We start from the raw sequence: 26,585 nt of genomic DNA on the forward strand, positions 1-26,585 counted from the left end.
TACACAGACAGAGGGTTACAAATCTAGATTCCATTTAGTTAATAGCTAAATTAGTGTTTGCCACTGTGAAAGAAAAATCCCAGTTCATGCATTCATGTGCACTATCAAAGAAAAGGAAATGGAAGAAAGATTTGGTATTTTCACTGTGTTTCTCTAAAGGGAAAACATCTATATTTAGGGTTGTTAAGCAGGTTAATGACCTGTTGCACAAGACTAAGGAATAAATTATTACTGAGAGAGAATGAGTAGAATGCAAATCTGAAATATATTTTCTTCAATGGAAAAAAAAAGATTTCTTGCTTGTTGCTGTTGGTTGTTTTTCTAGATGTCACTTAGTGGTTCTATGTAGACCTGAAAATGCCTTTCAGGAAGACTTTTTAAACAAAATTGACCAAGTTTGGCTAAGCGTAAGGCTGGTACTAAAAGCTGTAGGTGGGAAGTGTTACAAGCTTTTGTTATTCCTGGCTCAATTCTTCAATGTAAATCTGTTGCCCAAAGGGGAACAACCTACAGAACTAATGAGAATTTTGTTCTTCCTGCCTGCTCCATTCTATACTATTTCCTTGAGGATTAAGAGGGTGACAATTATGGTGAGACATTTTGAGTGTTTACCAGGAACTCTGTGACCAATTCGCTGAGAATAGATGTGGTAACAGAATTTCATCACTGTTGTCTCCACTTACTTCAGTTTCCACTCTAGATACAAAAGAGGTCAATCGTGAGTACACTGAGCCTTCTAGATCATCATCTTGGTTGTATTATTAGTCGCAGAAAGAGACATCACACTTCAGTACCTTTGCATTTGGCCAAATGAATTCTGAAGACACTCCGGTACGCTCTATTTATGTTAGCAAAATTTTTTTGACAGTTCTTTAGGCATAGGTTTGCTTATTATTATTAGAGAGGACGATCTCAGTCTGGGAGCTGTTGTTATAACTCAAGTATGAAATAAAAGCGAATCTACCAGACTTCTTTCTTTTTTCAGGTTCATTATGAATTTCTCTGAATATCATTACTGGAGCTCTAAAATGAAGAAAACACCAGCAGGTTGGATTTGATGTCTATTTTCTTTGAAAGATTTTTGCATTCCATGTGTGACTGATTTTGTGATAAGGTAACTCTCTGGAGGGCATAGCTTCAGTTTTCAGATAATTTTTTTGCTTTCTAAACTAGAACAGGAAAGAAGAAACCCTGCCTGATTGGATCGCCTTAGCAGCATATTTCTTCAGGACTTTTGCATCAGAGCAAATTAGATCATTCTGCACTGATGTGATATATAATTCTCGTATCTTCTGTGCCATCAGCTCCTTGGGTTTGGTTTGAAGGGATAAGAACTAAGCTGCAGCATTTGAGTGGAATTGTTTTTATTATTGGAATCACAAGATTTTTTTATGGCCAAGAGAAAATCTACCACAACAGCCACACAATGTGACTCATTCTTAAATATCAGGAACCTTAATTCTGTCAGCATCGATTGGACACAAAGCACATCCATTGCTTTGAGGCTTTATGTAGCCCTATTAGCAAAAAGAAATGATTTCCTATTTGCAATTCAGTGCACACTGGGTTTATTATTTTCTTTAATTCTTCCTCATGTTTAAATAACCGCTTATTAAATCATTTCCCAGTGTTTCTTTTTTAAGTGTGTTTTGGTGCATCAGTTGAGCACACCTATGCTAAAGACTGGATCTGGTGCTTGAAAATATTCATTGATGGCAAGTAATGAAAAAGTAATGACAGCTGAAACAGATAAAAATCTGACTTCAGCTATTGTTGAACTTGTTGATCTTTAGTGAAAAATGAAATTTGAACTTTAATGGAATATCATTCTCACTGCATCTGCCATCATCACATTACAGGTTGTGATTGCTACATTTTTCTCCCTCTACTGTAAAATGAGTCTTTGGAACAAAAAGGGCTGATTGCTTCATTAGTTCATGATATCATTCAGCACTTAGGACAACATTCATTTCTTTTGCACTCCATTTGTATTCCCTAATCACTGGAAATACCCTGGAAAATCTTATACCATTTGATAACACAGCCAGAGAATATTTTTTCACTGAAGCCCTGTTTTGTTCCAATTCCTAGAAGTATGGTCTTGTTCTTTAGTCACTTATATTGAGCATAAATTATGATGGCTCTTAAGATGAGTCATATGAATTATGGTGAACACATTTTGAACCTTTTGCATTAGTTTTTCATGAGAACTGTTGGTAAGCGAAATAAATATGCATGAGATAGATAGCAAGTTTGGTGAGTTTCAGTTGGAAGTAACTACGAATTTATACCAGGATTACAGGTCTAACAACATATAAAATTGAATTACTAGCTTCCATTTTGGATCATCATCTGATTCTGTTTACACAGAAATTTCAATCCCTGTTGGGAAAAAGGACGAAAATCTGGGGCTTACTTGACACTATATGCCACCAACTGTATGTGCCAAAAGAGAGACGGTTTGAGTAAATCTTGTCAAAAGAGAAAGTAGCACTAAGGAGGCAACACAGAGGGACTGAGCAGTCCATATCAGTTTTTTAAAAGCAGTGGTGTATTTTCAGCCATTACTCCTTTGCCTTTTTTGTCAAGGATTCTGCTTAGTCAGCTTTTTCATATTAAAAAAATGTAGATAACTAGTTCACTAATGTTGATTGTTACTGAGCTTGTGTCCATAAAGAAATGAGTCTAGACTAAGACCTGTACAAAGCTAAAGAATTATAGTTGTTATCAAATAACTCTTTTAGAAGAATATTATTTTACATGAATATAATTAATATAAGCTTTCTGCAAATATTCTGAAAGACACATGTTGGGAGCACCTCCATGTATAAAGCTTATTTTTCAGAAGTAGACACTGTTCTTACTTTCTTATTGCTCTTATACCATATTCTGCACACATCAGGAAGGGTGGGAATTGGTGCTTGAGACAAAGATTACTTCAACAACATCATTCAAAGGTGTGAGGATGGTAGAGAGTAAAGTACCTACCAGACATGACAGTGAAAGAGTAAAGTATTTAACAGTGAAAATCTATAATTTTTTGGGGTACCTAAGTGGTACTAGGTGAATATAGAATTATTTATGCTACTGAAGTATTAATAATACAGATATATTATCACAGAGAAATTCAGGAAAACATTATGCCCTCTTCTTCCTTTTTTTTCCTGCTATATAACTTCAAGCCTCAGTGTTTTCACTGTCTCGAAAAAAAATACTTTATGACAAAGATCCACAGAAAAGCTCAAAATGAAGAGAAAGAATTCCTAATTCGGTAGCTCTAGCTGCACAAATAAATAAAAAATGTCATTTGATAACATATGTGACCCAAATGGCCATTTCTTTTCAACAGATGCAATTTAATCTTTGAGCTGCAGGTGCAAAAGTTACCTCAAGGGAGAAGCCTCAAACAGGGCATTTCTACAGATGTTTTACTTGGTGGGAGATGTAGGAATGATTGCGACATGGAGCTCTTTTTCCTTCTGCCATCCAACAGTGGATCATACATGACCCAGTACTTTTTCTTGAAAGACGTATATAGATAGATATATTTCTATCCCTTGCACCAGACTGGAGCATGGTTCAGCATAATATTTGCTCCTTTGGTCAGTGTTTAGCAACTGATGTGAGAATGGATTTTCATTCCAGTTGTTTGTAAGCACTCAAAGGAACACATTTGTTCTGAATTATCTATCTGGACATCCAAGTGGTTCCTAAGAGAATCAAATGGATTTAATACTGCCTTTGATTAGTTCCCACAGTTCTGAAAAAGTATTCACCATCCCCGACTTTGCTTGGTTTTGCAAATGTGTCAGGGGTTTATCCTGCTTGATGCTGAAAATGGCATTCCTGTTGTAAAATGCTAACTTGAGCTAAGAACTTTGAGAAACTGGGCACTCTTTAAGGAAAACAAAAAATGAATTTTTTTCCTCACCTCTGAAGCATGTGAATTAAATACAGTAATTAAAGAAAGACTGAACCTCAGACCTTATATAGCAAGCAGCGATACAGATTTTCTTTCTGCTTGATACACCTGCAATACACATAAATGTTTTTTTCCCAGTAAAGTATGTAAGCATGCGTGAAGCCATATGAAACCACTCTGCTTTAAAATAAAGCTATGTGTTTAAGTGCTTTATTGTGTTTAAGCCAGCCTTGAATCAACCAAGATGGCTCACAAAACCCAACCATGTTCCACAATTCACTGAAGTCTGAAATACTATGGACCACTGCTAACTTCTGACCGGCCTGCAGGGGCACTATTGCACCACCAGATGAGTCACCTAAAGGAAATATTATTTTGGAGTTGGCTTCTTGAAAACAAAACCCCTTTGCATCAGTTTGTGGACAAAAAGTTCTGAACAGAAAAAAATTACTCCTGTAAGTATTCTAGTAATGTCTTGCTCCTGAAGATTGACTAAAATGGGATATTTCCATTGCAATAAAATAGCTATATTTCCAAGCTGACCTTGAAGCATGCACAAACTATTCCCTCAGGATGGTATCACAGTTTCTGAGCTAGATGCCTGAGACTATACACTGCTGAGAAGCAATGAAAGTTCTCTTTCAGCTGCTGATGCTGTTCTCAGCCTTTGATGGGTTCCTAGAACGACCCTGCTAATACCACATAGAAAAGCAGGGTGGACTAGAGAGCAAGGAATGAAAGCAACCCAGGACAAGGACCTGAGAGCAATGAGCTTCTGTGGTTTATTCACAATGGCACACGTGGAAGGGATAACATCCCATATTTCAAAAGTAAAAACTTGGCCACACACAAGACTGGCAGACTACAGTAGGTGCTTCTCCATCTGGCTCTCTGGTCCTTGGCTGCACAGATTTTGAGAAAGAGTAGAGAGACACTAGATTCTGCTCTCACAGTGTGCTGATCTCTGGGCAGCACACTTTGATGACCTTGCAGTGGAGGATAGGGCTGCAAAACAGCACCTTCATCCATGCCCATCACAGCCGCAGAGAGTGCCACTATTCACAGCAGGACAAAGTGACTGCAAAATGCCATCAGAGCACCTTTTAACACTGAGTAGTGGTGTAAATGATGACATCAGGTACAAGAAAACAAAGAGACAAGTTTATTTATTTCTACTGTTAGGGAAAGCACCGTCTCCAGAAACGTGTTATGAATTAACTTCAAGGGCATTCTTACAAATCACTGAGAGACAAAATCATCTTTATCTTGCAATATGTGAGCAGACAATTGTATCTCTGTATCTCATACTTCCAAATGACATTGCTTCTACAATATATTTGTTCCAGTCTCTCCGAAGCACTGGCTGGTAATGCAAAAATCTTAGAAAAATTACTAATTTTGGCCTCTACAAGATGATAACAGAACAGCCCAGATCTAGTACCATGGTAGCTGAACACAGAGATAAAATTACATTCTTAGACTGTGTTATGGGTTGACCTTGGCCACCTCAACCCATGACATGGCTGTACCACAAAAGTGGTAAAAACATAAAAAATCATATACGTCACCTTGACTGTGACAGGCAGGAGATATTTCTAACATGAGTAATATGTCTCAATTTCCAATAAATGACAAGACTAAGAAGTTTTGGAGAACTATTTTTGTTTTGGAAATGACATTCCTCTTCATCAGACTGTGGCATGTGGGTGACTTGCGTGATAGAAGTTATTAAAAAATACCAGATCTCTCAGTGAGAGCTACTGGCGTCACTAACCCCCTGAGAGATAACAGAACAACAGGAGGCATTTCTTAAGATTATTTTAAAATTTAAACATATTGGTTTTGATATATGCTTTTCTTCCTGGCATGTAATGATTTCAAAAGTATTATAGCTAATTGCAGATGTTTTCTTTCAAGAGCCTCCTCCTGCTTGAATAATGCACATGAGATGCGTGAGATTCTTGGCTGATACTCTCGCTTCTTTTGATACTTTGTTTTGTGTTTGCCACTCAGATACATACATTCACAATTAAGACACCAATACTTAGCAGTCCTACTCAAATTAATATGTATTCATTATGAAGAGAAATTTTACAAACCCAGAGGGTTTAAAAATTCTAATGGTGGCTCTGACATGTTCAAACATATGCTGTCATATATATCGTCTAAACTTAGACTATACCTTGGTATTATAATACATGGCTACCAATCCCAGAACAATATGAATAGCCTAATAATATATGCATTGAAACAACTCTCACACTTATGACACTGTGTTAACTAATTTTAGCACATAAACATGTGGTTAACAATTTATATCAAAGAGCAAAATCATGTTGAAAGACTCTAAGCCCCAGGATTCAATTGGTTATGGTGGGAATTTTTGCAATATAAATTAATTGGTGTTTCTGTTCAAATGGCTGTTGACATCCATGAAGATGTTCAGTGCTGAGCGGGAGATCAGTTGTTGGTAAGCCCTTCTTCAGTACCACCACCTGCGTGCAGGATGGCCAGAAAATGGAAATACCCCGGAGACTGCAGCTCCTTCAGCAGCCTTGACTCCAGGGAAAAGTGGAAATGGTCATGGCACAAATGAGCCATGAGTTAGCTAAGTTTTGATAAAACTCTAATGAGGACAAGGAGGTATGGAGCTTTCTCATGTATTAGCAGATTCATAAGTTCTGGGCATTGGATCTTTACTTCTGACCTTTTAAAGGCTTTGATTCAAAGAACTCAAAGATTTTGAAGGAAGTGGCAGTTCTGTCAGTGCAAACAGTGAAAGCAATTTTACCACAGTTTTCTGGTCTGTTCCCCCGCCTGCTACTGTTACCCTCGTTCTCTTTGCAAAAACAAGTAACCAGAAGAAACTACACAAACAGGCTCTAATCAGTACTTGAATTTAGTACTCCTCTAATAAGATTTTGTGCATAACACTTACTATGTGTTAAATATACTTCAGTTCACTAAAAAAAAAAAAAAATCAAAGAACTTTTGAATTGATCAAACCTAGAACTTCTCAGTCCTACAAGAGTCTCTAATAAAAGACCAGCCAGTGTGTGTTCCCACTCAGGAGGACCTGAACACCACAGGTATTACATGTCAGGTCTAAAAACTGCAGTCAACTATATAGGGACACCTGGAGAAGTCTCTCATGCAGAGCATATGGAAATCAGGATATTTTTAGGTTCCGCTGTGAGAATGTAGATGACAGTCTGTGTTGAGTAACTACTATTAATTTATTTCTCAATTAGTAAATTTAAAAGAAAAGAATACATTGTATATTAAGAGCCATTCAGCTCCAACATGTGAGTTAAAGACTAATAAAGCCCTTCAGTAGAACACTCAGAGAGCACGGAAAAGATCAAAACATGAGTCAGTTTGTGGCAGCCAGCAGAGACACATCTTGACAGGCAGTGGGCTATGTTTGTTGTTCAAGTGATGGTGGGATGGCAACAGGCATCATCTGCTCCAAGAGGAGAATCACTGAGTCACTTTACCTTGGACAATCCTGTGGATGAGTCAGTTTTGCCCCGAGAAATCAGACTCTGCAAGGTCACACTCCATTCCATCAATTCATTCATTGCAATTTAGCTTTAGCCCTCTCTGTTCACCTTGATTCATGGCACAATAATTGTACTTTTATTTTTTCAACTTTGCTGTTACTGAGAGTCCGATAAATGTGGGAGATAGCACATTCTGTTGGTCTGAAGTGAAGCATTCTTAAGCAAGAATAGAGAGAACAGCAGCAGTGTTGTTATGTCAGGAAATGAAACAGATTAGCTCTTATGTCCACTTTAACAAACATTGATTCGTAATTAGCCATTGTACTAATGTTGAAATTTCTAAATTATCAGTATGGTCAAGGCTTTTCTGAAATGCAGGATCCAGAATAAACAAAATCCATAACACAGCTACCTCTTGTTCTAATAAGCCTCAATAGGGCAAACACTTAATTTGTATTTTTACAACTTCTGAGACACAAAGAATATTGTTCAGTAACATAAGTTCCAATTAAACAAGTGCTTTTAAGTTTATTGAAGTGTCTTGAGTACAAGCATTGCTGAGGTCACTATACGAAGGCGTAAAGGCGTGCTGACATAAAGGGAAACATAAAGGGCTCTGAAGGAATTATAAACCTAGAGTTGTGATAAGGAATGAAAATGCAAATGGTCAAGGAAAAACAACTTGGACTGATTTTTAGGAGAGATATCAAGGAAGAAACAAATCTTTTGTTCTGTAAACTGAGTTCATTTGGCATGAGAATAATACAATGATAAAAATCTTTTAGTCTGAATTTCTGGCTCATATTTCAAATCAGATTTAAATTGAAAGATTAATTTTCTTTTTTACTTTCGTATGGTTGTGGTATGCATCTGCAATTGACCAGAGATCCTCCAAAAATCTGTGCAGTCTTTAGTAATTAGAAGGGAAATTTCTTTTAGTGTTATTGTGGGGAAGGTTTTTTGACTCTTTTTTAACCTTTTAATTAAAAGCCTGTTACATTTTTTCCTTTAAGATATTATGTTTCCTGAAACTTAATCTTATGATGAGGGTGCTAGTGGAGCTCTGTTCTTTTAGAGAGACAATCTGAGCTTACGTGACAGTTGCTTCAGTCCATTACTTAACCAGATAAATATATTCTTTTCAGCACTGTTTTCCTATCTTTCTCTTTTTAAAGCTGAGGAATCAGATACTAAAACACTTTGTTTTAGTTTGCTTTGCTTTACAGAAATGGATTGTCTGGGTTAGGAAGGCAGTTCACGGCTGTAGCTATTATTTATTCTCTTCGGTAAGTGTGTAGAAATATCTCCTAAATGAGATCAACAGTATCTTCTGTGGTACAGAAATGAAACAATCTTAAGTGAGAATCAGCATAGTAGCACCCACTGCTTTTGGAAAGATGCTTTGAGATTCTTACTTAACTTGGATATGAGCAAGTTTTCAGCTTTAGGAAGAGAAAAAAAAACTTAACTAAAACTTTGGTTTATGAGGTTGAAAGGCAGCTGACGATTTATTTAGTTCTAAATGTGCCCTTTGACATTGCTATCATTTGCTACGGACTGCCATGTAACTTGAAAAATAAGGAAAACAAAAAGAAGGGGGGAAAAAAAGACCCACCCTTAGCAGAGTATTGTTATGGTTAAGATTCCAAAGCCAAGTTTTAAATTCCAGAGCTAACTCATCTTCATGTCTTGGAACATAACAATTTATAACAATGCAATAGAATAATAACCTTAATACCTTGAAACACACATTTACCCATGTGACTGTGGCAGTGTAGGTCATGCTGCTTTTTCAATTTGTTTGCTTTAAGTTGAAGATTGCCATACCACTCCTTTACCTTTCGTATTTCAGTCTAGATTACTTCTTTGAAACCATCTCTGGTTTGTTAATATGATCAGTCAATAAATTTGTAAAGGCTTTCTTTATAGGCATCTTTGTGAAAAGTCAGGGTTCAGATGTTCAAAGTCAGTCACATATCTAAGTGATAAACCACAACTGTAAGGTTCTCTGGCTCAAATATCTGCTTGCAGCAGTGAGCAGCTTTTGACTTAGAGCAGAAATTTGCCTTTTATTTCCCCAAAACCAGCTCTGTAAAAAATGATAACCAGCTTTTAACTTGTCATCTGAAAGGATTACCTTTAAGCTGAGTAAAGCTGCGTGGTATAGCTCTTTCTACACTGACAGATAAAGATGCAGCACATTCCCGATATCCTCTGTCCATCAGCGGGCTCACAGCTCCTGTGTGAACTGAAACTGCAAAATGAGGAGGGTTCAAATTCTAGAGCTGTGAATGCATCTCCAAACTAACTCTGCTCTTCTCTCTTCTTCAGCATGTGGGGAATATATTTGCAAGTGTAAAACAAGATAAATCCTTTCAAGTTCCAGCATTTAATTAAGCTTTCAGATATCTTTGTGAGTGAATAAAGACCATCTAATATGCCTGTCTACAGGGAACAGATCAGGAGTACCACTCCATCTGTGAAGTTGTTTGCTATCAGCTGGAAATAAATCTCAACTCAATTAGTCTCTCTCTGTGTTAGTCTCCTCTGGAACATTGTATCTACTATAGCAGAATCCCAATTGTAATAAATGTACTTGAACAAAAAAATACTTTGACTTCCTTCATGATGGCCAGTGTTTCTGGCAGTAATGGGAAATTGGATTTAAGCAGTGGCAGGTAAGCTGCAGGTACAGAAACTAGCATGGGAAGGATGATGTTAAATGATTTTTAAAAAAATTTTAAAAGTGTTCAAGGTTGTCTAGCAGACTGGAGCAGAATTGTTCTGATTTTTTTTTCTTCTCACACACTCTCTTCTTAAAAGTAGATGTATGTAGGATTCCCAAAGTAGGAAATAAGTCTGGTTTAGTGTCTAATTGAAAACTGTAAGGATTTGAAAAGTAAATCTCAACAGCAGTTCACAGGGACCACTGGCAATGCTTTACTCCACAACAGGAATCAACTTAACAACCTTACCTAGCATAGAGGATTTTCTTTTGTCTAGTTGGTCTTAACATGCTTCTCCAGTATAATGCATCATGGTAACCACGTGGGAAGAATGTTTTTGGATGAAGTTTCACCACCCCATAACGACCTGATCCCCACTTAGTACCAAAGTCATGAATATAAATAAAGACTGGGTTAGAACAGTCTTTCCCCACAGTACGTGAGAACTGTGGGACACTGACATCCCAGAAACAAATTGTTCCTGGGAACTGTAAGATGCTCAAAAGTCACAGTCACTAAAATGATTTAGAATAGTGCTAACCTTCCCATGGCTAAATATGAATCAATGTGCCAAATGTCAAACATTTGTACTTCAGTTTTTTATGCCTAAGTACTTTCCTGTGCGTGTAAAATATCACCGCAATTCAAACATCATAAACCGTTTTCAGCCATCATAACCAAGTCAAGATTGAGTCTATCTCCATTTGTATTGTTCCAGTTGGCTTCCTTAAGTATCCAACTCAAGCATTCAAGCAAAATGAAGTAAAGAATTTCTCTCTCTAAAGGTAACCTCTAAATTTAGTATTCTGAAATCAAAGGAATGAATGGCCTACTTGAAAATCAGTCATCATTGGGCCAGCTCTCCTTTTGAGTGCTTCCCCTAAATACAGTTCCTCCATCCACACTGACGTTCCCCTCTTTCTCCTCTGGACGCCCATCCTGCTCCTGACTACTTCCATTTTCCTTGTTCCATCCCTACATCACGCCCACTGCAATGCCACTAATCCAACGTCATGCTGCCCCACCTCTTCCTACCACTGAGCTGCTCTGGGGAAGGAGACCAGTACACATTAAGCTCTCTCTCCAACCCAGCTGCCAGACAATGAACAGCAGGTGTACCTTCCAAGACAGCTGTTTGTACACTGTGGCTGGGTCACAGGCCATGGGGGTGATATACAACTTCACTCTATTGAGTAAAGTGTTTTCCATCAGCTGCTCTGCAAGGCTGCCTGCAAACTGCATGTAATAAACTCTTGAAGATATTTTCTTTACAGTTCAAGTCTTTATTTCTAATCACGAGATCAAAAGGCATTTCTGTAGGTTTGCTGTATACACATGTAACTGAGAAGGATTAAGGATATTAGAATTCTTGGACATTAACACGAACCTCAAGGAAGATGTAATGTGTGGAAATATTTCCTCGGTTCTACTACTGCTCCATATCATCTACCCATGCATAGACAGACCATGGGCTGTGCCCAGAAAAGTAATGAGACTGGCACGAACAGTAAGGGGGTACGCAAAAAATGCCCCACTCTCCAAAGGTCCTTTGGCTTCCGAGGGCTCTAAAAGCACTCACATCACATTTCCAAGCTGCTTTCTGCAAGCCACGGTTGATTTTTCACATCACTTTTGGGATCCATCTGACATTTTTGAGACCGCGCTCAGCTGCGACAGGAGACACTGCACATCTATGAAGGGGCCTGGAACAGAAGCTGCCGGCTCTGTAACACCAGGATATTTGGCGGGCTTGTAATAGCCGCAGTACGAGCAACAGCGCTCCCGGTGCCCCACGGGGGGCACTAACAGGAACCCATAGCACTGCTGAACCCTTTGGATGCGAATAGCACTCAACCTAGAGCAACCAGCTTCCAACTTCACCTCCTCTCCCCCAGTGAAATCGCCCCCGCCCCGCCCCACAACGAGGCTCCGCATCCCAGCGTGCCCTGCGCTCAGGGATACTCGCCGCGCTCCAAACTACACATCCCGGCGTGCACCGCCAAGAGCCCCGGCCGCGGTGCGGGCGTGGTGCACGCCGGGACACGCAGGCCCCGCGGGCCTCCCCGCCTCTCTCCCGCGGCCGCCCGAGTTTCCCGAGCTTCCCGCGCACGCTCCGCGCCACGTACGATCTGACACCACGAGGTGTCACAGGGCCGCCCGCGCCTCCCGCCCGCCCGCGCAGCCAATCAGCGGAGCCGGCCTTCGACCCCGGCGCCGAGCGCGAGCGGCCGCGCGCGCCTGCCCGCCCCTCCCGCCGCGCCCGCCGCAGCCGCCCCCCCACCCCGGCCCGGCCCGGCCCGGCCCCTGCACCGCGGGCGGAGCGGAGCCGGCGAGGCCGGGAAGACGCCGCCGCCGCCTCCTCCTTCTCTCCCCCTTCCCGCCCCGGCCGCGTCCGTCAACATGGCGAGCGCCTCGTACCACATCTCCAACCTGCTGGAGAAGATGACATCCAGCGACAAGGACTTCAGGTGGGACCCGCCGCCGCCCCCGCATGCGCTCCCTCTGTCGGCCCCGCGGACGCCCCGGCCCCGCGCACGCCCCCGCGCTGGCCCCGGGCCTGGTGGGTGTCGCGGCGGCCCGGACAGTGACCGGCGGAGGCCAGTCCGCGGGCCCGGGCTGTGAACCCCGCGCCGCCACTGCGGGACTGGGCGCGAATCTGCGGCGGCTGCTGCCCCGGGGAGAGAGTTCCCGGGAGCGGGGCGTCCCTCCTCGCTGCTTGGGAAGGACGGGGCGCGGCGGTGCCCGCACGGCCGCGGCCTCCACGCGTCTGGGCAGGGATCCCCGGCAGCCGGGAAAGCCGAGCGGCCCGTCAGATTTGCTGAGCTGGCGAGGACAGGCAGGGATGAGGTTTGAATTCCTGGCCTCGCAGATGCTCAGAGACCGAACGGACGAAGCCTTGAGCAACCGACTGTCACTGACCCTGCGTTGAGCAGTGGAGGCCGGGTGAGGTGACCTCCCAGGTCCCCTTCCCAAGCTCAAAAAAATATGGAGCCTGTGATTCTACGAATAGGAACAGGGAGGGCCAGCTAGCATGGCAGGCTTGAGAGGGTCCAGTGGAGGGCCACAAAGAAGATTAAGGGACTGGAGCATCTTTCATATCAGAAGAGACTGAAGGAGCTGGGCCTGCTTGTTCTAGAGAAGAGAAGACTGAGAGGGGGTCTCTTTAAGGCATATAAATACCTCAAAGAGAGGTGCAAAGAGAATGGTGCCAGGCTCTTCAGTGGTGCCCAGTGACAGGACAAGGAGCAATGGCCATAAATTAAAAGACAAGAAGTTTCACTTCAACATGAGGAAGAACTTTATGTTGCTCAGTTGGTTAGAATATGATGCTAATAAAACCAAGATTGTGGGTTTGATCCCCATATGGGCCATTCACTTAAGAGTTGGTATCCCTTCCAACTCAGAATATTCTGTGAAATCTGTTGATGGTGGCACTGGAACAGGCTGTCCAGGGAGGTCATGGAGTCTCCCTCTCTGGAGACATTCAAAACCCGCTTGGATGCGTTCCGTGTAACCTGTTCTAGGTGACCCTGCCTTGACAGGGGGATTGGACTAGATGATTTCCAGAGGTCCCTTCCAGTCCTAAAAATTCTGTGACTCTAAGCTTACATCCTTTCTGGACGCTGCATGTTGTAGACAGAGGATTCTTGTAGTCCTCATGTAGTTGTGTATTGCTTTTGTGCATCCAGAGGGGGAAGTCAGGTTAAGTCTTATGGCATTTAATTTTGAGCTTAGGATCTGTCACAAGAGCACTACTTTTTTTTTGGATCATTTGTTTGCTTTGTAATTAATAGTAGGTAATATATAAAGTATCAAAGTGAGAAAATACATTTACATGGTAGTTCTAGCAAAGCATTAGGTGAAAAATAATTACCTTTTTTGGTATTGTGTGCGATCAGAAATTCACATTTGAAGCCTTTATTTGTCAAAGAGAGTACATAAATACAGACAGGGAAAAGACATGAAATGTACTTGTGTTTTGTTGTTTTGCTGCAGCATTACAGTGCTTAGTTTTGTGGTTAAAGTAGATGTTGACATCCAAACATTTCTCTTGTTAATATATTAAAATCTAAAGGAAAACAGAGGTGGTGATTAAATTAACATAGAGTTGGGTTTTGAATAATCTTAGCTTTTGACAAACTGGGCACAAATGTGATCTATTTATATTTTTTTTCATGTCAGTTTCTTTCAGATTGGAATTACCTGGAGAGTTCAGACTAGAAATTTTGGAATTACAAAAAAATAGTGATTAGTCTAAAAAGAGACAATCAAGAATTGCCTGATTCTTTTAAAAATTATTTCTTTAAATTATTCTGAAACTAGATTCAAATATTTTTTTTCTCTAAGTATTACAGAAGATTTTTTACTTTTGTCGTGCTAATTTATTTCTGTGATTAAGTGATATTTCCATTTTGTGCTTATGGGGAGGATGACTTAGAAAAAGTTCCAATGAATTTGTCACTAAATACTGGTTTTCATGGCTTAGAAACTTTCCGCATAAAAGGGTTAGGTTATACCTGTCAAATGCAATTGTAGCAAGCACTTCTTTTCCTCCAGCTGCATGTAATTAAAACTGGTTTTTGGTTCCTTTAGTAGAGCACACTTAGAAATTATCTGTTCTAGGAGCTTTGAACGACTTTGGAATTCTCAAATATTAAAAAAAAATCTTAACGTAGATTAAAATCTAACATTACAAACCATAAAAAATGCATAATGATAGACCTTTACAAACTGACTGTTATGCAATAACATACTATATGAAACTTTATCCATTATGCAAATACACGATAGCATTTAGTTCTAGTAATTTTATGTGCATTTATTATCAGATTATGTGTATTTGAAGAGGGACAGAGCAATTATCTTGTTGATATCAGGGAGCTGAGTATAAACCACTGTTCAAGTAACCACTTTACTGTAAAATTTAATCCTCCTTTTTTTGGATAACTGTCTTGTTTGTCTTGCAAACTTGGAAGATGTACTTCTTTGGACGTACTTCTTGGAAGAGGCACATACTTGCGGATGCATTGTCCACGTGGAAACTCAGGCTTAAATTCTAAACAGGGCAGTAATATAAGGTGGCAGTTTACATCTGGCTGCACGAGGAGGAGAATGACTTCTCTGAGTACTGGGTGTGACACTGTGCCTACTTTGCAGCAGGGAAGGTTTGATGTGCCCGCAGAAGCAGCCGTTGTCACTAAAAGTCACATTGAAACTACTCAAAACTATGTTTCTAAATACCAGCTACTATAACCTAAAGTTGCTTGACCTCCCCATTGCATTTGGGAGTTTCAGTTGTAGTTGAGTGCAGAGGCTGCTGAAGCACTGAGGATGCACAAGCTTTGCCTAGCTTAGGAAGTGACAAGTAGGTGATGAGTGCACGTGCACTCCTAATGCTAGGAAACAGGATCTATTGACCAAGGAAGAGAAGGAGGTTATTAAGTTTTGAAGAAAAGGAGATAAATACTGGCAGGAACTTAAAGACAATTTTTGAGCATTCTAGTACTGTGTGATTTCATGTATATCCTTAAATTCCATCCTATCTGTCCATTACCTTTACTTACCTAGTATTTTTTTTTTCTTTACTGTTCTTAAAACTAGTGCTGTTTGCATTCACAGCCTGTTTTTGTGCACGTCTGGTTCCGGTCAGACTGCAGGCTTGCTTCAGTGGGACTATTGGAGTGAATGAAAGACAAGTGGGGTCTTATCTTAGAAACACCTTGAGACTATTAAACTGGAATTACTCTATTAAAAGACAGGACAAGTTGAGGTCCATTATATGAGGGCGGGCATCTGGCATTTGTGATGCATATTAAGATTGTGTAGAGTCTTGGCTTTAATTTTCAATGAAAAAGTAGTATCTGACATGTCAGGCTGCAGAGATAACCTTCCAAGTAAGACCTGAGCTCAAGTGGTGTCTGCTTGAGGCCGATGTGTCTAAAGTCCAAATGTCACTCTCAACTGTTTAACTATGAACCCTTGTTATCAGGGGCTTGGAATGGGGGTCAGTATTGGTACCAAAGCCCATGGGATTTGTGCTTGAGTAATACATCTGTATGACTGCTTCTGAGTAGAGAGGGTACTTACAAAGGAAGAATGGGTTGGAAAGCAGTCATTAGAAGGAAAAGAAACATAAAGCATAAAAGCAGTATTTTTGGAAAGTCATTTGTCAGTATATTCTTCTATTAGTGGATGTGACTGTTATTAAATAGTAAATTAATTGCCTTGAAAGATGATTTTATTTGCTTGATTTCTCAAGAATTAATTTTGTTCTTTACTGTGACACCCTGGATTGTGGGATGAGTAAATGTGATCGACTAGTTTTTAGACTGTGAACAAACTAGTCTGTACAGGGCAAGAAAATGAAAAACACATGAAACATAAGCTTAACTATTATTTCTCCATTAATGAATGTTTGGCTTTTGTGAATTTTATGGGACAATGTTTGGGAAACGGTATTTTTGTTCTTGATTAAAATTTGTTTTAAAATAAACTCACAGCAGAGAATAATTCTTTTAACAAAGTTTTTTTAAAAAGCTTTTTTTTTTTTTTACAACATCAACATAACTAATTAAAGGACTATTTAAAAATCTGTGAAAGTGTCAGTTTTTCTTTGTGGAGATCATATGGAATATAATATAAATAAACTCTGGAAGTAAAATATATAGCTGTTCTTATTAGACAAAGATGATGACCTAACTCAAAGTTATTGTCCTTTTCCGTTCTATAAATGCTACTTGCATCACAAAACAGACAGCAGTAATCCAGTGTTAAAAGTGATTTATTTGATAATGAACGGTGGAAACTGAGAATCTTAAATCCTGAGCACTGTGAATAACCTGTGTCCTTTTAGCAATAATTATCTGACCATCTTTTATCAGGTTTATGGCTACTAATGACTTGATGACGGAACTGCAGAAAGATTCTATCAAGCTGGATGATGACAGTGAAAGAAAGGTGGTGAAGATGATTTTGAAATTACTGGAAGATAAGAATGGTGAGGTGCAAAACTTGGCTGTCAAATGGTAGGTATTCTTTTTCTGTGATGTGAAGAATTGATGATGATTGAACAACATAAAGTACTTTTGAAAAACTCAAAAACTACCACTGCTACACAAAATAATTGTGAAACTGATGTCCACAAAGGAACCCTTGCTCTTAGAGGTTACTTGCCTTAATTGTAGTTTCTTACAGAACTATCTTTTGTTGACACTGGGGATTAACATTTGAGATTTCAGACAGCAAATAGCAGTTGCAGCCCTTGCTGAAAGTATTCGAGTGACACACTTGTTCTTTGGTGATAATTCTCGAATGCTAAATAACTACAAATAGCTTATAATTAAGGGGTAGTTGCCACACTGGTATTTGACTGTGAGAAATTAGATGATGTATAGGGGAAGAATTGTAGTATTGGAGTACTTCTCAAGCAGAGATGAAAACACAAAAAGGTAAAGATATGGTCTTGGTTATCAAATATGGAACTTCCTTTTTTACTAACATTCAGAATACCGTGTTAATGGTTTTGCAGGCTTTACAGGAACTGTAAGTATTTTATGGGGTCAGGGTGCAGTTACTTTCATTTCAGAGACTTCTGTTACTTCACTACCCTCTCGTCCTCGCTTTATTTAGTTTTACATGTGGTGTGACTTTTCCAGAGCACCCTTTGAAGAGGTGCCACGTTTATTATGACTTTCTGTTCTTGGCCATTCTGACTTTTTGTGCCCTTGAAAGAGGGCCTCTCTTAAGAGGTTCTGGTGTTTCTGAGAATGATTCTTGTTTGTGAGCTCAGGTTTTCTTATATTCCGTTTACATTCCATGAGGAATGGATTGAAGTAAGTTTACTACATAAGAGCTTGAGAAGCTTTACATTGTGACTAGCTCAGTTTGTTTCAGCTTGTTATTCTTTACAGTTTGCCATGTCAGACTACCAAAGCAGAAAAAACCTGTGTGCACCTCTGCTTAGGTACTTAGAAGCAGCGCTCGCTTTAGCTTCTGAAATATTTTAAGTGATGGTAACCAAAACCTTGCACAGAGAAATTAGTGTAGGAAGGTCACGTTTCAAGCCAAAATTTGATATTAGCAGTATTTAGCAATATAATTGTCACCGCTTTTTCACTACTCTAACCAGGAGTGCAGTGCTGTTAAAATGTGTCTTCTCCCCCTCCTTTTTTTAACAAACAACACAAAATGACATGTTTCGTTTTAATTCAAACTTCTCAAATGTCTTGAGTTCCTTGTGGTACAACTTAAGTTCCATAACTTTGAAACAGATCGCTTGTACTCAATTGGAGAAGTATACTGTTATGAAACTTGGCTCAGGCTTAGAATTGTCTTTGTGTGAAATAGCATTTTTTGGAAAAGTTATGTTATGGCATACATGCAGTACTCATTTTCAATATACATCCTGTAGTTTTCATGAAGGTTAGATTAATGCACATAGACAGTTTATACATCACAATCTTTAATGGTAGTGTTAGAATTTAGGATCTATAGTACAAGTAATGCTTATTGAAACATTAAAGAAAGATGGCAGAGGGGAGAGGATGAGAAAAAAGAGGGCTGTGTGTGTGCACATGTCCAATTTTATTAACAATTCTTCAATTTTTAAAGTTACTTTGATATACTGATAAAATTTTTTGATTTAATTAATATGACAGGATCTCTTTCAAGTTTGGAGTGTTTTCAAGGAGTCCAAATAATGTTAAGGAACAGTGTTAAATTTACTTTACTGCGATAAGAAACATCATGGAAAAATTTTCAGGTGAATTGTGAACATTCGTGTTGATGGTATACATTACGGAACTTATCAAGTTTTGGGGTTTTTTTGGTTCTTGCATCCCAATCACTTGCAGATATGCTTTGGATGAAAAAACCCCCACCACTCTTTTTAGAGTATTCTCTTCTTACCGTGGCTTATACTCACAATATTGTTCATGACAGTTGTAGGCCAGTCTGAGCTAATGCTGTTCTGCTGTTCTTGTCCTCCTTGTCCTTTTTCTTGCACTGCTTCTTATCTAGTTTTGTTATAGACTGGTTTGGGGAATTAGTTTTCTTCTGGCTTAGTGCTCTCCTACAATCAGATGAGCTTTAATAGAAACATTAGTGAGGGTGAAGGATGGGAGAGGCTGAACACTATTAAGCTGTAGTTATTTTGTAACAGTTCAAGCTAAAGTCTTCCATCTACTACAGCACTGAATGTAAGCCTGGTTCATTGGGAAGTTAAATTCAGCCAGCATATTTTTCTTGACTTTTTTGATTTTTAAATACTTTGTGTTCTTGTGTATTTCTGTTACTGATTTTCTGGCACTCTCAACTGAGGAGAGCATAAACTGTTTAGATCTCTCAATTTAAATTCTGTGACAAACTGTAGAGACTATCAGCAGTAACTGTCATCAGACTGGTACTTGATGACCCATTAAAGAATAGATTCCCTCTCTTATAGAAAAAGAATTTAAGGCAACCCTATGTACCTTTGAATCTGTATTTGAGACAGATTTTTCTTGTGGAAGGGAGAAAAGTTTTGCAGCTTGTTAGGGGAGCTTCCTCTACAAGTAGATGAATGTAAATGCTCTGAATGGCAGAGGAGGTAAGGATCACTTTTCCAAGGTTTGATTCTTAAGGTCACTGAACACAGCAGATTTAAAACAACTCAGAGCAGCCATAAAACTATTTATTTTTAGGCAAGTGTAGCAACAAGTAAGCAGTGTTCCTGGTTTTGTCTTTTCTGCTGCTTGAGTAGGGGAGGGCTCTATTGGTTAAAGTGCTGATGAACTTTTTTCTTATCTGTACAAAACACACTAGTGATTTTGTTCCTGATCTTTACAGTTATATTACGCTGGTTTTGGGCAGGATAAAACGTGTTGTTCTTTAGCAGAAGTCAGTTTTTGAGTTTGTGGATATTTGGGTAACTACCTTGCAAGATGACTGTCCAGTTCATTTCTGAATAAAAATGAAAATTAATGAGCCACCTTAGTACTCCTGAAGTAAAAGTCAATCTACTCTAATCTTTGACCTTACAAAAGAGAAAGGAGTTTTATTTATCAAGCTTCTCTTGTAGGCCATAGATACAACCTATGTCAGTAACTGCAGGTTGTTTACCTTGTTTTTGTTAATTTTATGTAAAATTTTAAATCTGTTCATGTTGTCTACATTTTTTCTGCAGGAATGGTTTTTGCTTCATCTGATAGTCATAGGCTGTTTTACAGTTAGCCACCATAGAAAACGCTATTGCACATTCTTACAGCGTGGTATTGTGTACACCTTATGGGAATAGTAGTTACACTGCCAGTAGCTTTTTTTAGGATTATGTGCATCTGGATTAGTCAAGCAGTGTAGTTTGTCTAAACATAGATATTATGTTGGGTGGACTTGTTCTTCATTGATGATAATGTTGGTAATGTTCTTTTGGCCTGAATTTCACATTAATTGTTTCCTGTGTTCAGTATTGCAGTTTAAGGATGAACTGCTTCACTTTTTGAGCAACTTTCTATGGTTTGCTGTTCTGCCACTTAAACCTATGCATAGAAATCTTTATTGATTCACACTGTGAAACATTTCCTGTAACCTGTAAGAACCCAGATGCACTCACGTATCTCTGTCCATGGGGGATTTAAAGTACTTTCAGTGATTCCTCCCTTGTGATACTGTAATTTCTCTGCATTTACCAGTGTGACTCCTCTGAGCAGTGATTCAATACAAATAACTGCCTGACGCTGTGAGTCTTGAGTCATTAGTGTGAACAGGATGATGCATGTATTGGCTGTTGTGTGGCTGATCCAGTTGAGCAGCTTCAAAGCATTTTGGATGCTGTGGTAATACACTACTGCACATCATGCAATACTGGTGGTTTGAATAATGTTTTAGTTTTCTTTTTTTTTTTTAATTTGTGAATTTTAACTCTTCCCTGTAAATAAATGTGATTATTTGATAGCTATTAAAGTATGCCAGCTTGAGACTATAATTGATTGACTTGGTGTCCATCTTCCTGATAAGGAGCTACACTATGAACACCTTTATTTTCAAATGTATGTAACTTAAAGGAGGTAGCGTGTTATTGTTTATTTCCATAGGCAGCTGAGTGACCTTTTGACTCAGAGAAACTGGACACAAATTGTTGGTTAGTGAAAAGGAAAAGATCAAAGAGCACATAAAACAATATCCAAAACAACCTTCGAGTGTGTAAAATACGTACTTAAGTGCAAAAGCTTTGTAGTCAGAATTGATTTTATAAAAGAAGGTTATAGATTATTTTCAACTTCTGCTAAGCTTAGTTTGTAATCTAGGACTAATGTCCTAGTGATATCTATGTCCAGTGATATCTACTGATTTTGAAGGCCAGGAAAGCTTGAGGCAATCTGTTTTTAAAATTTACTTCACAATTGGCATGTCTGCTTAATTGAACTAATAGGTTGAACAAATAGGACTGAAGGTGCTGATTCAGGAAAAATATGGTTTAACACTTTCTAGAAACTGTAATGTATAGTGTTTGTCTAAATGTCATTAAAGTGGTTTGGTCATCTTTAAAACATTAGCAGAAAAGTGTTTCTATACTTAATTGAGATGAATCTAATTGACTGACCTTGTCTGTGATTATTTTAGTTACTTACATTTGAAGAACAAACATATTTAAATCCAAAGTATTTAGGAGTTGTTCAACAGTTCATGTTTAAAATAAGTCCTTACCTGTAACTTGAGATGCTTTCACTTATGAACCAAGAGTTTTTTAGTGGCGACCTGCTTCTGATGTGTTACAGTCAATGTATAAAAAGATGATGTCAGCTGCCCGTCTCTAGGATGTGGAAGTTGTATTTTTGTAGGGTTGCACAAGCAATTGTAAACTGCAAAAAGCAGAAGACGTGACCTTTCTGGCCATTAGAGGAGGGATGACATTGCCACATGGAATTTCACCAACCGGATAGCAAACTCTCTCCATATTCATCAAAAGCAAACCTTTAGGATTGCTATTCTGCAAGTTTTGAATATTTTTGAAAGGATATTGTTACTCAGATTTATTTGAATTTGCTTCCGTAATTGTACATGTGCTTGTTTGTCTTTCCTAGTGCTTCTATTTGCAGTACTTCTATTGGAGCAGACAGCCTTACGGATGAGAGATGGTTTATACAGATTCTAACCTTGTATACCATAGCCTGTTGACTGAAACGCCCAGGGAATTTCTCTGGGTGTGGACAGTCATTGTAGCTTGGAATTGTTTGGGTTTCTATTCTAGTTGATTTATGCTTGCGCTGCTTGCAAAACAATTTACTATGCTCCAAGGGTAGACGAGTGTAACAGCACTGTGAGTAGCCACTGACTGACAGTGGGGTGTATTTGAAGAGAAGCTGTATATATAGATGTGTCAATGAATCACTGCGATGGGAGAGCTTGGCTGAAGAGTGAAATCGAGTTGTGGAGAAAGCTGTGAGCTTTTTGAGCAACTGGAGAAAACGTTTCAACTGCAGCCAGGGATGGCTTGATGTATTTGTATCACAGAGGTAATTCTTGGTAAGAATCCGTGTGTTTGCAAGTGCTTGTGTACCGGTTTATCAGGAGTTTATCTGTTAGAGGGAAAAGGTCTTTATAAGTACCAGTGGTAAAAATTATTTTAATAACATTGCATTATTAATTTAACATTATCAAAGCAGTAAAATGACCAGATTGGACTGTGGATATGGTCCTCTAAACCCCTGCTCTCAGAGGTTTAGTAGCTGTGGAGATGGTTTAATGGAATCTGAAGAATCCAGTACAGTGCCCTTTTCCTAAATTAAAGGGCAGTGTCTGGTTAAGGCCTGAGGTTTGACTGCTTTTAATGAAGGGTGCTCTGTCAGAACTGTTCATCTCTGCAGGTTCTGCTGAAGCAAGTGAGAAAACATTCCATTACGTCTTCATTTCTGTGCACTTAAAGGGCTTCTTTTTATGCCTTTGATCAGATACCAGTCAGTATCTCAATTAACAGTCCTCTTGAGATTACCCACATGCTGTATCTTCTAGAAATGTTGACCCAAAGTTGTTCTCGTGTTTTTATTTTAAAGCTATCTCTATATCTCCATAAAATACTCTGCAAAATGAGTAAATTGCAAACTTCCTGAATTTGTGGCATTGGTGTGATCATAATGTGTCAAGTTCATATGCCTGTGGCCTAGTTTGACTAATGTCAAATTAGTTCCAAGTTTTGTGCATTAACAGAACTGAGTTAGTTGTAAGTGATGTTTCAGTGCATGGTTTTGGTAAATATGTTTTGCCTTTGCTGCTTTCTTCCCCTCTCCCCGGCCCCCCCCTCACACTGCCAGTATTTTTAGCAGGTGTTGCCACACAAGTAGGGTGGGCGAGGAGAGAAAGAAACCAAGCAGGTTACAGTTTGTGAAGGAAGGCATGAATAGTGCTAGGTGTGATTGCTTTGGGGATTGCATATTCCTGGGTGTTAATCTACATGCTGTGCCTCAAGTGCAAACAGTGTTCTGAGTTCATGGGAGTAACGCATTATGAGCATGACCATTGGAAGAGAAGCTCCTAAGTTTGCCTGACATGGTGACAGACCATGCCAAAACTTTGAACCTTACTCTGGTTACTATCATACTGTAAGTCATGTGTAGTGTGTGAATAGAGAGGCTTGCTTGTCCGTGTCCTCCTCTGTCTGTGTGTCTTGCTTGTTGCCTTTTGCTTCTGCTGGGCATTTTTAAATGAAAATTAGCCCTCGCCACTGTGAATTCTTGGACTTGTGAAAGAAGGGTAGCAGCAGTGGGGTACATACAGCAGGTTTTTGAATGAAGGATGTGTTTTGGATTTGTCCTGCTGCATAGAGCCATGACTGCTAACTATCCAAGAGTGAAGATCATAGATCTCGGCCCTTTTGAGTCCACCTGGAATTACTGATTTGAAGTCTTCTGAATCTGAGCCTAGTCCTCCAGTCTTGTTCCCTCCAACAGCTCTAACAGTTTAGTTTGAGCTGTCAGAACACTGTTTTTTTTTCGAGAGTGGAGAAAATGGGTGATCAGATTGCGTGCAACAGTGTTTTTTGCGGGCCTACGGTTGTCCTGTGGTGTGAGCTGTATAGTGGTGAGGGATGGCTTTGAAATGACTGAGAGGACCTCTGAAGTAGGAAGTGTGAAAGGTGTGAAGAGCTTAGAGTGCGTTTGGGAGCCTTTTTAGCAGGAAGAATGGAAAGTTTGATGCTCTGAGACTGACGAGAAAACTGAGTATCAGAGGAACTTGGATCATGTGGTTTTGGATTTACCCTGTAGGCACTTCTAAGTTATGTTTGACCAAACTGTTCCTATTTTCCCCCATGGCCTCTCAAAAGGAATTTGCTCTGACCAGATGTGGAGATTGTCAAATTGACCAAAACGAACAAAGTTGTTGTCAAGTTTGACTATACATTCAGAAGTTAATTCAGTATGATCCAAGGTGCCAAGGCACATTAAATGTGGTTAACAGCACTTCGGAATGAAGCTACACATCCTTGGGTCTCCACTGTCAAAGTAATGCAGGGGTTTGTCTTTTCCTCAACAGTACCAGCAAGGTAGTAAGTGTGTGGGGTAAGTGTTCAGTAAGCTCCTGAACTAACTTCACTGCCTTTATGCTGAATGCCACAGCCTTGAGCCTTTTCTTCTGAATAGTGATCTGTGACCTATGTGTTCCCTCACAACTGCCTGGCTGACAGTTTTATTAGCTAGTAGTGAACCCAGGGCCCAGCTATGTTCTTGGAGAGTTAGACTTAAAGCTCTGGAGACATTTCAAGTAAAACAAACCAACTAACCAAAAATGTTTCAGTGTCGTCTTGGATTTTGTGCTTGTCTCTCATTACATATAAATTAAGAAAGGAACTCTCCATTTGATAAAGACTCAAGTGATTATTCTGTCTTAATACACTTGTGTGTTTTTGTAATACAATATTGTGGGAATTAGATGATTTAAGTACTAAGCATAAAGTGGGAATTAGATGATTTAAGTACTAAGCATAAAGTAAGTTTTAGACTGAGTGGCATAACTTAATTTGGATTTTGAACCATCTACTGTTATAATAATAGCCTTCACTGAGAGCTTAGTATCTTACCAGCTTGGGCAGAATTTCTGTTTGCCTATAGATCATTCCTCCCTCCTCTAGTTTTGTGCAGTTTACTTAATGCCCGCACATTTTTATTATGAAATTTGCTCTTAATTCAGACTAATTTTCAAAATCTTATGAAATAAAACCAAAACATTTTCCCTCCACTATAACCACTAGGGTCTGAAAGGAAGTACTTTGAATCCAGATAGTTTCTTTCCAGTAATCTGGTACAATTAGAATAAGATGTATTGAATTTATTAATTTTACTAGTGCTGCATACTGATATTTGTTAATCAGGGTTTAGTTCTGTACCATGACCTGTCAACTCCATTATTACATTGTACAATCAAATGTATGAAATTGGAACTTCTCCTCCCACTTTTTTCCTAGTGTCTTGAGCTTGTTTTGTTTTTTAAAGTGCTTTGAAAGACTGGTTTTGGGGAGGAGGGAAAAATATTTACCCTTGTGTATCATACTAGCTTGTAGCTTAACAGTTTTAAAAGTTTGATAATTGCTATTTATTTCAAGTCAGTGAAAACTGTAGTGCAAATGAATATATTAAAACAGAGTATCACGGAATATGCTGAGTCGGAAGGGACGCACAAAGATCATTGAGTCCAACTCCTGGCCCTGCACAGGACCATTCCCAAGAGTCACCCCATGTGCCTGAGAGTATTGTCCAAACACCTCTAGAACTCTGTCAGGCTTGGTGCTGTGACCACTCCCCTGGGGAGCCTATTCCAGTGCCCAACCACCCTCTGGGTGAAGAACGTCTTTCTAATATCTAACTTTCCAATTTTTTTTCTTTTCCTAAGCATGGGAAAACCGTCTATCTTTGGACAGCATACTCTCTTTGCACTTGATAAGGAGTTGAAATAGGGAAATACTTCCAGTTGGAAGATGTTTTGTTGTTAATTATAATTTCATCACCTGCTTGTAATACTTCCATGTGCTTCTATGTTTCGGTAAGGTTGTGACCATATGGTCCTAAATCGAAGTAGTCTCAAAAGTCTGACATATTGATAGTGAATAGTGGCATATATTTGAAATTCTAAACTTTGCTTTCTTGATCTTAGTCTTGTTTTGATAAATTCATTCATTTTTCCCCTAAGGTTTCAGTTTGACTTCAACTCTCCAACATTAGTATTTATTGATCCAATAGACATCATTTTAGTTTCAATTAGCTTTGATACAATAAACTTTAATGAGAAGCAGGTGTATACAGTGTTAAAGTTCAGTTTGGAAAAAGCTAAAGGGTGTATGGAGGCAGTACATTCTAATGTAGTCCTAATCAGTTAGTGATTGTCTTTAAGATGCTCCTTTTTCTGCATTTGTTCATACAGTGATTTCTGTATGTTTCAGTTTTATAGTACTGATTTATAGAGAGGTTG

General features: G+C 39.2%; 1 protein-coding gene and 1 long non-coding RNA gene across 3 annotated transcripts in view; one reads left to right on the forward strand and one right to left on the reverse strand.

Moving 5' to 3' along the window:
* The window catches only part of LOC116786904, a 32,996-nt gene extending 20,342 nt beyond the window's left edge, over window positions 1-12,654 (reverse strand). The window contains exons 1-3 of one of the 2 annotated variants that reach the window (XR_004357109.1): window positions 12,570-12,654; window positions 9,563-9,679; window positions 4,839-5,000 (exon numbers count right to left, since the gene is read on the reverse strand). This is a non-coding gene — a long non-coding RNA (uncharacterized LOC116786904). Of the gene's footprint in view, window positions 1-4,838; window positions 5,001-9,562; window positions 9,680-12,569 lie in introns of those variants that run through there. The other variant, XR_004357110.1, reaches the window with a different exon arrangement.
* Window positions 12,471-26,585, forward strand: part of CAND1 (cullin associated and neddylation dissociated 1) — a 30,284-nt gene continuing 16,169 nt past the window's right edge. The window contains exons 1-2 of the mRNA XM_032688048.1: window positions 12,471-12,619; window positions 17,033-17,176. Coding sequence (XP_032543939.1) covers window positions 12,552-12,619; window positions 17,033-17,176 — 212 coding nt within the window. The 5' untranslated portion in view covers window positions 12,471-12,551. The remainder of the gene's footprint in view (window positions 12,620-17,032; window positions 17,177-26,585) is intronic.

This window comes from Chiroxiphia lanceolata, chromosome 5, assembly GCF_009829145.1.
Source record: "Chiroxiphia lanceolata isolate bChiLan1 chromosome 5, bChiLan1.pri, whole genome shotgun sequence".
Lineage (NCBI taxonomy): Eukaryota > Metazoa > Chordata > Aves > Passeriformes > Pipridae > Chiroxiphia > Chiroxiphia lanceolata.